Source organism: Salvia splendens, chromosome 12 (genome assembly GCF_004379255.2).
Source record: "Salvia splendens isolate huo1 chromosome 12, SspV2, whole genome shotgun sequence".
Classification (NCBI taxonomy): Eukaryota; Viridiplantae; Streptophyta; class Magnoliopsida; order Lamiales; family Lamiaceae; genus Salvia; species Salvia splendens.
Window position 1 is genome coordinate 601,049 of NC_056043.1, and position 17,631 is coordinate 618,679.

The 17,631-nt window shown below is 39.1% G+C and overlaps 3 protein-coding genes across 4 annotated transcripts; 1 reads left to right on the top strand and 2 right to left on the bottom strand.

Moving 5' to 3' along the window:
• Positions 1–1,414: 1,414 nt before the first annotated feature.
• LOC121759067 (receptor-like protein EIX2) lies at positions 1,415–3,889 on the bottom strand. Its single transcript, XM_042154566.1, has one exon. The coding sequence runs from the start codon at positions 3,887–3,889 to the stop codon at positions 1,415–1,417; it is 2,475 nt and encodes an 824-aa protein (XP_042010500.1).
• A 1,582-nt stretch (positions 3,890–5,471) lies between these two features.
• On the bottom strand, positions 5,472–10,409 carry LOC121759070 (receptor-like protein EIX2). The gene is made up of 5 exons (XM_042154569.1): positions 10,190–10,409; positions 7,569–7,997; positions 6,593–6,797; positions 6,366–6,523; positions 5,472–5,884 (listed from the first exon to the last, which is right to left on the bottom strand). Exons 1-5 carry the CDS (start codon positions 10,407–10,409, stop codon positions 5,472–5,474), a joined length of 1,425 nt encoding a protein of 474 aa, XP_042010503.1.
• Positions 10,410–14,146: 3,737 nt separating this feature from the next.
• LOC121759490 (chromatin remodeling protein EBS-like) lies at positions 14,147–16,537 on the top strand. Of its 2 annotated transcripts, none has more exons than XM_042155086.1 (5): positions 14,147–14,359; positions 14,882–15,224; positions 15,305–15,373; positions 15,736–15,874; positions 16,120–16,537. In XM_042155086.1, the coding sequence occupies exons 1-5, from the start codon at positions 14,287–14,289 to the stop codon at positions 16,144–16,146; spliced, it is 651 nt and encodes a 216-aa protein (XP_042011020.1). In that variant the 5' UTR covers positions 14,147–14,286; the 3' UTR covers positions 16,147–16,537. The 2 variants fall into 2 exon arrangements, with proteins under 2 accessions (XP_042011020.1, XP_042011021.1); XM_042155087.1 differs by having other exon boundaries at positions 14,198–14,378.
• The last annotated feature ends 1,094 nt before the right edge of the window (positions 16,538–17,631 follow it).

Sequence of the window (17,631 nt, forward strand, 5' to 3'; positions counted from 1 at the left end):
TGATTTGGACTCAACATATAAATATCCATTTGACTTAAGCAAGTCCCCTAATGACCTAATGATGCATCCTCTCCATTCATTCACTGCTTTTCCATTTAGTTGAAATATAATCAAGTGGAGAATTATCAAAAGTCCATGACGAATAGGAGGTTGGATCCATCACCTCTGTCGTCATCCAACAATGCCTCTTTCTCCTTAATTTGAACTCGATTAAGTAATCGATTAATTGGGAGCTTGTCAAGGAGTCTATGAATGCCCAACCACGGCATGTTGTTTTGCGGAGGGATCAACCGTACATCGGCGTCGAGCGATGTTGATCGATGATTCATACTTGCAACATCCGTGACATGCAATGAATCACTCAATAATTTCGGCGATGCGTTGTCCATAATGGAATCACCCAAATCAATCTGGGCTTGGAGAATCTTGATTCGAGAAGCATTCAATTGCATCGAGCACTCAATCTCTTCGCAACTGGAACCTGTTTCTCTTTGCATACGGAATTCTGACTGGACTTCTCCGTCTTCTCAACCTTTCCAACTCCCGAAGAGATAACCATTGGCATCTCATCACCGTCACAGGACTTGTGGTTGAGGAGTATGACTAATATTTCATTAATTTTTTTCTATTTTTTTAATAAAATTAAATAATTTTTTAAAACTGGGATTGATTAAAAAAGTAGGACAATTAACAGAGATGGAGGAGCATGAACATTCGACCCTTTTGTCTTTATTGAAGTAACCATTAAAATCATGCTCGGTACCAATAGTCAAGGACTCAAGGCATACACTAAAGCGACATGGGCCGATTTGAAGCGAAGGCCCATCATAAATGGGCTTTTTCTATTATTCGACATAGCGAAGATCAACCTAAAGTATGGGCTTTTTTTTTTGAAACTATTTTTTTAAAATATTCCTTTCCTCCTGAAAAGTAATCCTTTCCTCTACAGAAATAGGCTTAATTTACTTTTTTTTATCGTCTCATACAAATAGTCTGATATTCATTTATAGAAATCTTTTCTTTTTCTCTATTACTTTATCATTTATGAACCCATCATCTTCCCTACACTAGTTCAACTTTTTTTCCCCTCTCTCTCATCTTTTACTAATTACGACTTAAATGCCAACCTCAAATGATATAGCTTGCAGTGAATCGACACGCAATAAAGACAAACATGGTCGAATCCAATATGATCTAGTTGAAAATAATCGGGGCACACAGTAGCGTATTGCAATGTATTCGCCTTAGTATACAAAAACACAAGCTTCCATTTTTAGAAGAAAAAACTACAAACCAACACAAAATTTTACAAATGAAAGTAAACATAATACTAAAAAAACAAAGTGATAAGTACATATACCTAATTCACAACAAAAGAAAAAAAAAATCCAGATACAAGCACAGAAGTCTCGACTTAGAACCAATATCCAGCAGGTTGAAGAATAAGCCAGCAACTCCCCCAAAATCCAAAAACAAAACCAAAGGCCATTGATATGCCAAATCGCTGCATAAACGAGAAGTTGATGTCGTTGTTCTCATTCATGTTTTCCCCAGGTGCAGTGGCGTGTGGCCTGGAGCTATCTTCTTGGCACTTTGGCAGAGGGTCGCCACAGAGTCCATCATTCCCGGCATAAGCCGAAGCATGGAAGCTTTGAAGTTGAGTACTTGCTGGAATTTTCCCGGACAAGTTGTTGTTCGACACATCAAGAACGCCAAGAGAGTATATTTGTGCGAGACTGGTTGGTATGTTGCCAGAGAGTTGGTTGTGTGATAGATCAAGAGAATTCAACATATCCATTTGACCAATGTCAGGAATTATAGTCCCGGTCAAACTATTTCCTGATAGATTCAAGGAATTTAATCCCCTCATCTCAGAAAATGATTTTGGAATGCTGCCGTTCAATCTATTGCTTGAGAAATCAATGAGTTTGAGAAGCCCCAGATTTTTCTTGTATTCCAATTGCTGACCTTTCCATTGAAACGATGAATATCCTCCACCCTGCTTATTTTCGTCCATAATATCAAAATTTGTACCGAAAAAATACAGATCATAATATAAGATATTCGTACTGGCCAAGGCTGTAAAATTGTTGAAGCAATCAGGTATGATCGAATCCAACTTGTTTATCGACAAGTCCAAAACTTGAATTCTAGTAAGGTTGCATATCTGGGAAGGAATACCGCCATGCAATTTATTTCCACGAAGGTTTAGAAAATGCATGTTATACATCTGCCCAATCCAAGTGGGGATCTCTCCTGTTAACAAATTCCCTCCAACATCAATCAATCTCAATTCTTGGCAATGTCTCAAACTGTAAGGCAACTCGCCCCATAAATTGTTACCATGCATCTGCAGTGCAACATTGTACCCTAAAGCCCCCAGAGAGGCTGGAATTTCACCCGAAAAACTATTGTTTGCCAAATTGAGGGAGAGTAAGTTGGGCATTTTCTCCCAGCAGTTCGGAACCTCTCCTGCCAACTGATTGTTTGAGAGGGTAAGGGATCTAAGATTATCATGGCGAGTTTCGCAAATAGATGAAAGTGAACCATTGAACATATTTCCACCCAAGTAAATACCACTAATATTGGTAGGAAATAATGGTATATGACTTGAGAATTGATTGTTGCTTAGATCAATGTGCAGGATGGAGGTGGTTGAGAGATCCGGAACTATACCACTTATTTGATTGTCGGAGAGATGTAAGTGTTGTAATAAAGAAAGCGTAGTCCACAACCACCTTGGCGCTTCATCTGTTATATTGGCACCATGGACATCAAGGGATGACAAATTCCTCTGTGTTCGGATCCATTTTGGAAAATACGGCCCCACGCTGCACCCAGCTAACGATATAGTTTTCAACTGAAAAGGAGGACTCCAATCCGGGGCAATATCCAACATCAGTGGATTGAAGGATAAATCTAGTGTGTTTAACTTATGGAGCTTCATAAAGTGGGATTCGGAGACTAAACCTTCCAAAGAGTTATAAGAAAGGTCTAGAACTTGAATCTCCGAGAGTTGGCCGATACTTAGAGGAATGGAGCCTGTCAAGTTATTCCCGGAAAGGTACAATTCTTTCAGTGAAGAAAATGCTCTCAGGTCTAGTATTGATCCATTGAGTTGATTATATTCCAGGTTCAATATTTCAAGTGATTCCAACTCCGAAACAAATATAAATATAGATGTAGAACTTAAAGAGTTAAACGAGAGATCAAGTGAGCGTAGGCTGGTAAGGCTCCTTATATGAGGAGAAGCAGAATGCTTGACAACACTAATGTTACAGAAGGCCAAGTGCAATTCACGTAGAAAATGAAGACTTGTGACATGTTCTAACAAATTGGCATGACTTAGGTCAATGTGACTCAGATCAAGATAAGACAACAAAGAGAGACTTGCAAGCCAATCGAGATTCTCAATCCTCAAAGAGTTATACGAGAGATCAAGTGCGCGTAGGTTGGTAAGGTTCCCTATCTGAGGAGGGACAAACCCGGAAAAGTTAGAACTCCTTAGATACAAGTGTTGCAACTGTTTCATGGAGCCAATGAATTCCGGGATCGGAATGCCTCCAAAATCATTCCAACTGAGGCCAAGAGAATTTAATTGATGCAACTCAAGCAATGAGGAGCCAACCTTACCTCTTAAATTCACACCATTAAGCTGGAGGCTGATGACGTGGCCGGTGGCGTTGCTGCACTCGACGCCATACCATTTGCAGCATTCGTTGCTTTGCCACGACGACAGATGGCCATGCTCGTAGATGAGGCCATTCTTGAAGCTTAGAAGAGCTTCTCTCTCCCTCTCCACGCATCTCACTTCTGAATCTCCCGAAACAAACGCACAGAACAGAACACCAAGAACAAATTTGATTGCAATTCTTTTATCAGAAATCATATTGATATATGGAAGTGAATTATATTTGTGGGATGCTCCAAATGAAACGGTTTAAATAGGTAAAGAAAAATTGATACAATCCTTAAAATAAAATCTAACTTGCTTAGGTGATTTACCTACTAGTCAGCTTTGAAGGACGGAACAAGAAAATGAAGGAAGATTCTTCGAAGATTTTTCAAGATAAATTAACAGACAAGATAAACCTTAAGGACCACATATATAAGTCTATTATTTCTACATGTATTTATTTTAGGGGTGTGATTTTGATGTTTGATTAACAAAATTGGAGAGTATCAAATAAAGTTTCACCAAGTGTAGAATAATAATTGACATTCAACAATAAAAGCAAGAGATGTAGGGAATCAATCATGTGGTTTGTGATATGTAGGGAGAAAATATTGCACATGTCTAAAAATTGGGTTCCCACATGCAATTGTTTCACAAAAAACACAAATCATGTGATAAAATGGCCGTGTGAATAGTGGGTACAGTCAGATATACCTCTATACATACATATAAATATTTTTTTCTTCGCTAACTAATAGTTCATGTTTAATTATATATTCGTATAATTAACAATCGATTATATTTGGATATTTTTTGTATATTATATATTTACCCTACTTATAGTATATATGATAGTATATAATTAATATTGATTGAACTAGTTGTACAATTGGTTTTGATCAGTTCGTTAAAACATTAGTACAAATGAAAGTAAGTAAAAAAAGTGGAATACATATGCCCTATATTCCTAGGGCTGGGAATTCGGTCATCGGTTAGTTGGTTAACCGATGACCGAACCGAATCACAACGGTTCTCGGTTAACCGATAACTGACATTCCGAGAATGTCGGTTATTGGTTCGGTTTCGGTTCCAAATGCTAGGCGACGATCGGTTCCTCGGTTAACCGAGAACCGATTAGAACCGCCCAAAACTAATCACGCCGCCCTTCCTTTCCTTTCCTATTCTACTCTTACGGGGCAGCACAGCCTCCTCCACACCACGCAGCCGGCAACCCTATTTTCCGGCGCTGTTTCCCTACCCACCGGCCGCTACTGCGACGCTCCGCCACGGACCCGCGCCTCCTCCTTCTCTTCACTCAAGATTTTGGCGTTTTTAGTATAATCACCAGTTCACCACCATTTTCAGCATAAATATTTTTTTACAAACATATGAAACATTAAGAGCAATTGGTGCAAGTGGTTGTCTGGCCGTATTTCTCACCCATTGGCAAGGGATTGAATCCCAACAGCAACATTTTATTTTTATTTTTAATTCGGTTCCGGTTCCGGTTCTTCATTTTCGGTCAATTGAGGACTCGGTTAACCGATCGGTCGGTTCGGTTAGAGCCGAACCGACCGAATTTTCTGCCCTACGGTATTCACAAAACAGAGCAAAGAAAAAAGAAACCAATCCAAATGACAATAACTTATAAAGATCCATATCCATGAGTTTCTTCATCTTGATTCAACGTCGAAGCGCGTAGAAAATGGGAAGGTTATAATTCAAAAAACAAAATCTCAATCGCAACAATTAACCTAAATATGTATTTAAGCATGGAATGTACTTACAATTACCTTTACTTTAGCTTCGTCTCCATTTGGATACAAACACAACAATCATCAAACAAATTGAAGAATGCAATTCTCCATGATTTCTTCAATATGATTGAACCAACAACTCCCCAAAATCCAAAGATAAAACCAAAGCCCATTGATATACCAACTTCTTCCATAAATGAGAAGTTGTTGCTGTCTCTCTCATTCATGTTTACCCCCGGATTTATGGTGGATGGCCTCAACCTATCGTCGAGGCACTTTGGCAGAGGGTCACCACAGAGTCCATCATTCCCAGCATAAGATGATGCATCAAAGCTGTGAAGTTGAGTGCTTGTTGGGATTTTTCCAAGCAAATTGTTGTTTGACAAATCAAGAACACCAAGAGAGTGTATATTTCTGCCAAACTTGTAGGTATTTTGCCAGAGAGTTGGTTCTGTGATAGATCAAGAGAATCTAGAATCTCCATTTTACCAATATTAGTAAGATGACATATCTCAATAGGAATACTACCATGCAATATATTTCCACGAAGGATTAGATATTGCATGTTATACAACCGGCCAATCCAAGTCGGGATCTCTCCATTCAAATTGTTTCCTCCAAGATCAATGAATCTCAATTCCTGGCAATGTCTCAAATTGTAAGGCAACTCACCAGATAAATTATTGCCATGCATATGCAGTGAAACGAAATTTCGTAAATTGCCAAAAGAGGCGGGAAATTTCACTCGAAAAACTGTTGTTAACCAAATGGAGAGTGTGCAAGTTGGGAATAATTCCTGACAACTGATTATCTGAGATGAGGAGGTATCTTAGCTGATGGAGGTGAGTTTTGCAAATAGATGAAATTGAACCACTGAACATATTTCCACTCGTAAATACGATATGCATTGGCAGGAAATAATGGTATGGAACCTGAAAACTGATTGACACTAAGATCCATGAACTCGATGGAGGTGGACGATAGATTCGGAACTGTACCCCTTATTTGATTGTCGTAGAGATATAAGTTCTGTATTAAAGAAGACGAATTCCAAAACCACTCTGGGGCTTCATCTGCTATATTGGCACCACTAAGATCAAGAAATGACTAATTCCTTTGAAACCGGATCCATTTCGGAAAATATGGACCCACATTGCACCTGGCTAAGCATAGTGTTTTCAACTGGAAAGGAGGGCTCCAATCGAGGGGAATATCGAAGATCAATGAATTGAAGGATAAGTCGAGTGTGTTTAACTTATCATGCTTGACGAAGTGGGATTCAGAGACTAAACCTTCCAAAGAATTATGAGAAAGATCTAGAAGTTGAAGCTTGGAGAGTTGGCCAACCCTAATTGGAATGGAACCTGTAAAGTTGTTAGCCGAAAGGTTCAGTTGTGTCAATGAAGAAAATGCTCTCAGGTCTGGCATCGATCCGTTGAGTTGATTAGAAGACAAGTTCAGTATTTCGAGTGATTCCAATACGGAACCAAGTATAGAAAGAGATGTAGAAGAAGAAGAAGAAGAAGAAGAAGAAGAAGAAGAAGAAGAAGAAGAAGAAGAAGAAGAAGAAGAAGAAGAAGAAGAAGAAGAAGAAGAAGAAGAAGAAGAAGAAGAAGAAGAAGAAGCCTCCGAACTCCTCCTCAAGAAGAAGAAGAAGAACTCCTCCTCCTCTCCTCCTCCTCCTCCTCCTCCTCCTCCGAAGAAGAAGAAGAAGCCTCCTCCCCTCCTCCTCCTCCTCCTCCTCCTCCTCCTCCTCCTCCTCCTCCTCCTCCTCCTCCTCCTCCTCCTCCTCCTCCTCCCCCCTCCTCCTCCTCCTCCTCCTCCTCCTCCTCCTCCTCCTCCTCCTCCTCCTCCTCCTCCTCCTCCTCCTCCTCCTCCTCCTCCTCCTCCTCCTCCTCCTCCTCCTCCTCCTCCTCCTCCTCCTCTCCTCCTCCTCCGCCTCCTCCTCCTCCTCCGCCTCCTCGAAGAAGAAGAAGAAGAAGAAGAAGAAGAGTTAAGAAGAGGGTTGCCAACATTTACGTTACATGACACCAAATGCAATTCATGCAGGAATTGAAGATTTAGGATTTTGTGTAACCAGTTGGTATGACTCAAATTGATTTGACTGAGATCAAGAGAAGACAACAAAGACAGACTTAAAAGCCAATCAAGATTCTCAGTTTTCAAAGAGTTATACGAGAGATCAAGTGAGCGCAGGTTGGTAAGGTTCCCTATCTGAATAGGAACAATCCCAGAAAAGTTAGAACTCCCTAGATACAAGTGTTGCAACTGTTTCATGGAAACAATGAGTTCCGGGATTGGAATGCCTCCAAAATCATTCCGACTGAGGTCAAGATAATCCAGATGATGCAACTCAAGCAATGAAGAACCAATCTTACCTCTTAATTTCACGCCATTAACACGGAGGGTGATGACATGGCGAGTAGTGTTGTTGCACTCAACACCATACCATTCGCAGCATTCATCGCTTTGCCATGACGAGAGATGGCCATGGTCATCAATGAGGCCATTCTTGAAGCTTAGAAGAGCTTCTCTCTCCCTCTCCATGCAACTCACTTTTGCATCTCCAGAAACAAACACACAGAAAAGAACAAGAAGTGCTATTCTTTTGTAAGAAATCATGTTTTGTCTATATTTATTTGGTGTTGAAGAATCTCAAGTTGGTGGGGTTTAAATAGCCCAACACATCTCTATTATTGCTATTGAACTTGGAAAACAAGGGAAATAATTGTTTGTTGGACTTGAAAAACTGTACGCAAACGAAGACAAAGGGAAGACAAAAAAATGATCATAGAAGACTTAGTGATTAATTATTGGAAAAGATGTGATTCCAAAAGAGAATTTATTTTGAATTAATACATGACAAGGAAGTACATTATAGTCAAAATCACACATTTATACGAAGTCGGCTACGTGGTTGGAATTTTCGAAATTTTCTTATTTTAGTAAATAGAAAGTCATCAAAGATAGTTTTAAATGGCATTAAGCCCTAAACCCACTACTCCACAATAATGAAAATTCTAGTTTAATGACAATAATAATTTTGATTTTCAGTAAAATATTAGAGTTTGGAATGTTATTGATCCAAGCTAGCATGAAGACATTTAAATGGCATCCAATTACATGTTTTGTATAATTGTATATAAATGACGCCACTAAAAACATCAGTGCTAAAATGTTAATATAAAATTATGAGATTATATGCATTCACAACATCCCCGATTCTCTCATGAACAAAACTACGTCGTTTCATTAGTAAAGTGCATTATTTGAACATATAGGAATTCGTGATTAGCATAAAAGAACAACAAGAAGAAGTTTGAATGCTAATTATCTTTTGTGAGAAATCATACTCTCTAATTATGTACTATATGAAAGTGAAGTGCATTTGTCCATTTTCTCAATTTCTTAGATGACTTGTAAATCAATTTAAAAGACAACACAAGAAAGTGACTTTTGACTAAGTCCTAAATCCTAATCGCAACTAACATAGAAATTATTTGAAGACGAATGAGTTTTCCAACTCATTTTCTCATAGTTGATTTAATGCATTCTAATTAATAATTCAAGTCTATATATCGATAATTAATCATTCAAGTCTGAACGTGCGCACTCGTGAATATTTGGGCTTTCCATAGTCACTTGAGAAGCCCAAATTAGCATTTATACAAACCTCAATATGCAAGCCCAATTCACTTGTAGTTTTTACATTAAATGACTGTTTTATTGAAACCCAACTACAAGGTTTGCATTATTAATAAAAAAAATTAAAGTCAAATTAATATTTTTGATTTACACAAAATAATTTAATCATACTATATAATAAGCGTGTTACTTCCCCAGTCTCTGAAAATTTGTCATTTATTTCCATTTTCGTATGTTCCTAAAAATTTGTCACCTTTCATTTTTCTATTTTTGGTAGTGGACCCCACATTCCACTAATTCATTCTTACTCATATTTTATTATAAACTAATATATAAAAGTAGGACTTACATGCCAATAACTTTTTCAACCCACTTTTCATTACATTTCTTAAAACTCGTGTCATGTCAAATGGTGATAAATTATAAGGGACGGAGGGAGTAGTATTTTGCTTTTAAATAATGCTGGAGTACAATATTTTAGTTTTATGTTCAACGATTCATAAAAATTAACGGTCAACCACATTTTAAAATTCAAATTTGGTTATGTACTTTTGCATAAAATACCTATTTGGTCTGCGTATTAGTGTGTTACCTTTTGGTCCAAATTAATGATCAACTGCATTTTAAAGTCCATATTTAGTTATACACATTTGTGTAAAATACTTTTTGGTCATAAACATTAAGTATGTTAACTTCTTGTCCTAAATAATATGTCTTGTCCATATTTACCTTCCATTTCAGCTCTTTGTGTAGCAGTTACTCTTCAACACACATATTTATTCACATTCTCTCTTAGATAGTTAGATTTATAGTTAGCTCTCACTTGGTGGAATTAGATGTAGGAAAAGAGTCAACACCGATGTTACAGAATGCCAAATGCAATTCATGTAGGAATTGATGGCTTAGGATTTGGTGTAACCAGTTGATATTGCTTAAAACAATTTGACTCAAATCAAGGGAAGACAACAAAGAGAGACTTGAAAAGTTAAATGAGAGATGAAGTGAGCGTAGGTTGGTAAGGTTGCCTAACTCAGTAGGAATAGTCCCAGAAAAGTTAGAATTCCGAAGATACATTGTTTCATGGAGCCAATGAGTTTCGGGATTGGAATACCTCCAAAATCATTCCCACTCAGGTCAAGATAATTTAAATGATGCAACTCATTCAACGAAGAACGAACCTCGCCTTGCAACGCAACATCATAATCAGCATTATTAAGATGGAGAGTGGTGACATGGCCCGCCCGTGGTGTTGCTGCACTCAACACCATGGCATTTGCAGCATTCGTTGCTTTGCCACGACGAGAGAATACCACCCTCGTCGATGAGACCATTCTTGTAGCTTAGAAGAGCTTCTCTCTTGCTCGCCATGCATCTCACTTCTGCATCTCCTGAAACAAATACATAGAAAAGAACAATGAGAATAAATTTGATCGATATTCTTTTATGAGAAATCTTACTCTCTTTTTAATTCTAAGGAAGTGAAGTGTATTTGTGGGATAATCCTTTCTCGAATGTAACGTTTTAAATAGGTAAATATCGACTCATAAAATTCCTCAAATTGCGTAGACGACATGCAAGTCAACTTGAATGACTTATTTACAAATAAATCATAAATAGTACTTACTGTAGTAATAAAAAATCTTTCAAGATAATCCATATCGTATAAATTGGGACGACGAATTCAACAACGTAAGAATTTTCCAACTTCTTTTTTCTCACAAAACAATGAAACTCATTTAATTCGTTCTAATACTTGAAGTCTAAGATTCAGTTAAGTTGAAATGTGAAATGAAAAAATTCCAATCATGCGAGCTGACATCTTATTCATGGGTCATTTTTATAATTAATTTTATAGACTTTGAGGTTATGTTAATAAAGGATTATTTGAGAATTAAAAAATATTACAAAAAATTTAAATTCGATAAATTAAACCGGATTGGATATATAGATCGAGCGAGACAGGATCCGGTCTAATTGCGCGCTCAATAAAAATTCCTCCTGCCACCGAAACCCGTGGCGCACCCATGATACATTCCACTCAATTAATTGAAATATTCTGGAGCGGAGACGATGCTCGATGCAAGTTGCGTGGTTTGTCTAATGAAGCACGCGACTGCGTGTTTATGTTCTGTTTCGGACGAAAACGTTTCGCGCAGACCGTGTGGTTGCGAACCAAACACACTGGCCTATACAAGATCCCTTTAACACTAATGGAGTACTGAATCATCAATCATGAATAGTTTTAGATTCATTTACACTATGTGAATATTTGGGCTTTCCTTGGTCACTTTAGTAGCCAAGACCAACATTTTGCCAAATCTCAATCTCAATAATAAAAGCTTATAAAATTTACATTATTTTAAAATTTCAACAAATAAAGTTATACTTCCTTGGTTCATGATTACATATCACATATATCATCAACACAAATTTTTAAAAAATTGTTTAAATTTATAAAATAAAGCGAGTAAAAAAAGTTAGTGAAAAGTGAGATCTCCTTTTATATACTCGCTCCGTCCCATAATAGATGACATACTTGGGAAATGACATGAGATTTTAGGAGATATTGTTTTGTGTGTTAGGTGGAGAGAGAAAATAGTATATTTATATTAATGTGAGGGAGAACTTTTTCCTAAAAAAAAAATGTGACATCTTTTGTGGGACAAACTAAAAAGGAAAGTGAGACATCTACTATGGGACGTAGGGAGTATTACTTTTATACTCCTTCCGTCCCTGAAGATTTGTCACTTATTTCCATTTCCGTCCGTCCCGAAAAATTTGTCACCTTTCACTTTTATCATTTTTGGTAGTTGACCTCATATTTCACTAACTCATTCTCACTCATGTTTTATTATAAAATTAATATATAAAAGTAGGATTCACATGCCACTAACTTTTTCAAGCCACTTTCCATTCATTTCTTAAAATCCGTGCTAGGTCAAATGATGACAAATTATAGAAGACGAAGGGAGTAATAAAATGTTAGTGAAATGCGTTAGACCATCCACAATAGGCGTCCAGCGACCGCCCAGCCGAGCGCCGGCGCTGGGCGGTTCGCTGGGCGGTCTATTGCAGCCGCCCAGCGGCTGAGTGGAGAGAGAAACCGCGCAGCGCTGGGCGGTTATGTGGCGCTGGGCGGTCGGCTGGGCGGTCCGTTCGGCGCTATTGCAGCGCCCGGATCGCCCAGCGCACCGCCTAGCGCGAAAAAATAATTTTTTTTTTCGAAACACTATATATACGCGCTTTGTTCGTCATTTTCATTCGCACGACTTGTTTTAACGAGTACTCTCTCTATCTTAATTTCTGTTCAAGATCAACAACGCAAAATGAGTAATGCTGGTGGTAGTAGTGGTGGTAGCGGAGGGGATGCTGAGGAGTACGAACGTCGAATGGCCGAGGCGTTGGACGCCTATACGACCAACGCGATAAACCAATGGATGGAAAGGGCCTTGCAGCCGGCGATACCTCGACCTCCCCCAGTGGTCCACCGCCGCAGTGTGATTGATCGGGATCACGTAGCTGCACATCAGCGCCTATACGAAGACTACTTCGCACAGGAGCCTCGGTTCAACGCCAACCTTTTCAGGCGTCGTTTTAGGATGACCAGGAACCTGTTTATGCGTATTGTCAACGCTTTGGAGTCTCGATATCTGTATTTCCGCTTCAGACACGATGCGTCTGGCAGACCCGGCCACACACCTATTCAAAAGTGCACTGCGGCAATCCGGCAGTTGGCCTACGGAGGCGCGGCAGACATGTGGGACGAGTATCTCCACATCGGTGAGACGACTGCCTTGCAATGTCTGAAGAATTTCTGTCTGGGAGTGATAGAAGTATTCGGTGATCAGTATCTGCGAAAGCCTACCCCCGAAGACTGCCAAGATCTGTTGCGGATGCACGGGAGTCAGCATGGGTTCCCGGGTATGTTAGGCAGCATAGATTGTATGCATTGGGACTGGAAGAACTGTCCCGCAGCCTGGAAGGGGTTCTACACGTCCGGCTACAAGGGAAAGAATCCCACGATGATCCTGGAGGCCGTAGCTGATTACCGGCTTTGGATTTGGCACGCGTATTTTGGGATAGCTGGTTCGAACAACGACCTCAACGTCCTCAACTCGTCGCCACTTTTCAACGAGCAGTGTCAGGGCGTCGGTCCGGCCATCAGTTTTGTCGCCAACGGCAACCAACATGATATGTGCTACTACTTGGCGGATGGGATATACCCTAGGCGGCCCGTCTTTGTGAAGACGATCCGATGCCCAGGAGATGCGAAGAAGGCCTACTTTGCGGCACGGCAGGAGTCGGCGCGCAAGGACGTGGAGCGCGCATTTGGTGTGCTCCAGTCTCGATGGGCGGCAATTAAGGGTCCAACGCGTTTGTGGGATGTCCAATGCATTGCTGATATCATGTACGCATGTATTATCATGCACAACATGATTGTCGAAGATGAAGGTGACGAACTGACCAATTGGGTCAACGACGATAATGAAGCCGGTCCAAGCCACGGCGTGGCCGCCCCCAACGTACGGAGTGGGGTACCTCACGATGAAGCCGGCCTCTTACAAGCACACGCCGACATGCGCCAAACGGCGGCTCATATTCGACTCTAAAAGGATTTAATTGAAGAGTTATGGGCACGGAGGATTGACCGCCATTAGTATTTTTTAATTATGTAATTTTTTTTAATTAATGTACTTTTTATATTTTATTAATATTAGTGAATTTTCTCGTTTTTGTGTCGTAAATTTAATTCCGTATATTGTCTGATTTTTAATTATTTCATTTTGTATATATTTGTTAATAATGATGTGGATAGTATGTGGCTGGGCTATGGTTGGGCTATTGCTGGGCTATTTGCTTGTTTTGATGATGTGGCAGGAGGATTTTTAGTGCTGATGATGTGGCAGTGGCTGGACTATGGCTGAGCTATTGCTGGGCTATTCCTATTGGATGGTCTTAATAAAACGTAAAGTCAACTTGTTAAATATATTAAAAATAAATAAGATATTTATCAGTGGACAAATGAAAAAAAAAAGAAATAAAAAAAAAATTAAAAAAAAATCAGAAGTAGACGGCTAGAGGCAGAGGCAAACTGAACTCCAACCAGTGCTCTTCCACCAAATTCCTTCCCCTACCCCTCGCTCTCATCCCGGTTTCTAGGGTTTCTGCTTCTCTATCTCAATCTAGCTCCCCAGCTGAGAGAAAGGAATGGCAAAGACGAAGCCCGGGAAAAAGGACCTTGATTCTTACAGCATTAAGGGCACCAACAAAATCGTCAGACGTATTAATGTTTCATTCATGTTGCTACTCCTTTTTGTCATTCCTTTTTATTGTTTAGTTTTAGAGAATTTTGGGGCTCAATGCGAACTTCCCAGTTCGTTTTATGCTGCTGTTGATCATAAAAATTTGATCTTGGGTTCTGATTCTTCCATGGTTTGGGTTAATTTGTTGCTCCGACTTGGTTTTTTTGAGAATGTGAATGTTGTAATTGGATGTTGGAGTTGGTTGATAGTTGATTTTTCTTGATTTTTGCTTGATTTTTGCTTGATTTTTGTTTGAATTATGGTGTTTTGGAATGCCTGGTTTCTGCATTTGTGTTGTGCCCATTGTTTATATATGTTGCACTCATATTTCTTGCAAAAAAAAAGTAGTCTGTTTGCAAATGTGATTTGGGATTTTCTTGATGTTTGTATTACTAGTGATCTCGAATTCTATAAGTTTAATGGTTTATATATGCCTACACTTGCACATTGAGATAATGTTTTGAACTTGGTTGGACTAAAGAATGTGGGTGTTTTTGTAGCGGGAGATTGTGTGTTAATGAGACCATCCGACTCAGACAAGGCCCCGTACGTGGCCAAAGTGGAGAATATCGAAGCTGACCATAGGAACAATGTGAAAGTACGTGTGAGATGGTACTACCGCCCCGAGGAATCCATAGGGGGCCGCAGGCAGTTCCATGGCGTGAAGGAGCTCTTCTTGTCCGACCACTTCGACGTGCAGAGTGCTCACACTATCGAAGGCAAATGCATTGTGCATAACTTCAAGAATTACACCAAGCTTGAGAATGTCGGCACAGAGGATTACTTTTGTAGGTTTGAGTACAAGGCTGCGACTGGAGGCTTTACTCCTGACCGTGTGGCTGTGTGAGTACAAAAATTTGAAGATTCAGTGGATGAAAATAAGAAAATTGTTTAATGTTCAATCAACCTATCTGCTGTGATAGGTATTGCAAATGCGAGATGCCTTACAACCCTGACGATCTCATGGTGCAGTGTGAGGGGTGCAAGGACTGGTATGGCTTCCAAATTCTAGTCGCTTTTGTTGTGTCGCTGAATCCTGATTTAACTGTTTCACTTGATTTTTCAGCATTCTAGTGCTCGAATGGTGTGAATTACGAATTTTGGGTTTTTCTAGTAGACTGTGATTCATGAGTTGTAGTATTGCATTTATTTAATCATTTGTTGATGCTTTCTCAAAACAAGATTATTTGTGAAGATATGTAGAGGTGTCTGGTAGAAGAGCTGGATGGCTTTTTTTGGCAGCTATCGAAATTTGCAGTTCGATTAACTCATTGCACTGAAATTTGGAGATGATAGATGTATAATTGTTGACTGAAGACAATTTTGAGTCTTTTTAACAAATCTTCTTTTGAAGGTTTCATCCTTCGTGTATGGGCATGGCCATTGAAGAAGCGAAGAAATTGGACCATTTCTTATGCTCTGATTGTTCATCAGATGATGATGCCAAAAGGTCTTTAAACTCTTTTCCGGTCTCACCTGCTGATGAGGGAAAGGTACGAGCTTCTTCTCTATTTTGAATTGGAGTGATTAAGATATTATGTATTGTGGCTTTCCGCTTTCGAATTTATTCTCGATTCAATTTAGATGTAGACAATGATAGCTAGATAAGGTCATTGTGCTATTTGTCGTCAAGGACCAAAACATCGTGTTTGCAATTTGTGCACATTACAAATTAGCCTTTCCACTTCTTGTTCTGAAGTTTAACTTGGCGACACTGCATTTCGATTTTCATTACTAGGTGGAGCCGAAGCGCAGAAAGAGGTGACACGTTCGTCCGAGGCATCACAAGGTTGTGCACATTTCTTGCATAGCAGCACATAATAGCTCTAGTATAGTTGTATCTAGGAATTGTACAGTGACAGCGGCTTTTTCCCACGGATATCTATGGCTACCTTTGTTATCTATTTACCGCGTCTGCACTGGCATGAGATATTTAACTATCCGCCTCCTTATCGTGTGCACGAACGCGAATGAGGGCTAAAAACCACACTAAGCATTGTCTTTGTTAGGATGCAGAGGGTGTTTATTCAAAAAATGTGTCGACGTGCTTGTTTTTTTGTTACAAATGTTAGATTTTGAATCCTAGATTTGCTGAATTGCTTGAGTTATGCTGGATTCTGTTGATAATGAATGCAAAATCTATGGTGTTTCATGTTTGTTGTGTTTGATAGTTTTAGCCATTTATGCTTCTAATTTGCTAGCTTGTCATGTTTGTGTTGTAATGCCTTCTACTAAACTATGAAAGAGGGAGAGAGAGATTCTTTATTTAAAGCTTTAGGCCTGGTCATGTGATTGAGTTCTTTCATTCATTGCTTAGTTTTGATAGATTTTGCAACTTTCAAAATTAGTTAATTATATCATGATTTTAACAGTTTTCTCATTTGAGTTCGGCACGGGTTTTAAGAAATATAAAAGAAAATGGGTGAGAAAAGATAGTGGAATGTGTGGTCCATTTTTATATATTAGTTTTATAATAGAATGCCAGTGGAATGAGTTAGTGGAAAGTGAAGTGTACCTACCACTTATAGTAAAAGTGAACCGGAACTCCTAATGGTGGACGGACTAAAATGGTCAACTGGGACTCCTAATGGCGGATGGAGGGAGTATCATTTGATATACTGGTGTTCGGTTTACAAGATAAAATAATATCAAGATATAATTTAAGATTGAGTTGTGAGATTATTTTAGTCATAGGGGATTAGCTATGATGAATTATCCCATAATTATTCATTTAGGATTGAATTGTGAGATTGTAAAAATGAACTGGAACTCCTAATGGCGGACGGACTAAAATGGTCAACTGGGACTCCTAATGGCGGACGGATGGAGTATCATTTGATATACTGGTGTTCGGTTTACAAGATAAAATAATACTCCCTCCGTCCCGGGCTACTCGCCCCTTTCCTTTTCGGCGCGGAGATTAAAGAATGAGTGTATAGGAAAGTAAAAAATGACGGCTGTAGGTGAAAATTTTTACTAAAAATGGAAAGAGTGCAAGTAACTTGGGACGTCCAAAAAGGAAATAAGTGCGAGTAGTGCGGGACGGAGGGAGTACTAAGATATAATTTAAGATTGAGTCGTGAGATTATTTTAGTCATAGGAGATTAGCTATGACTAATTATCCAATAATTATCCATCTAGGATTAAATTGTGAGATTGAATCTCAGGAACCAAATGCACAACAAATTTAATCCCGGATAGAATCATTTAAATTTAAACTGAACACTTCTAGTTGATCATGTCTTTAATT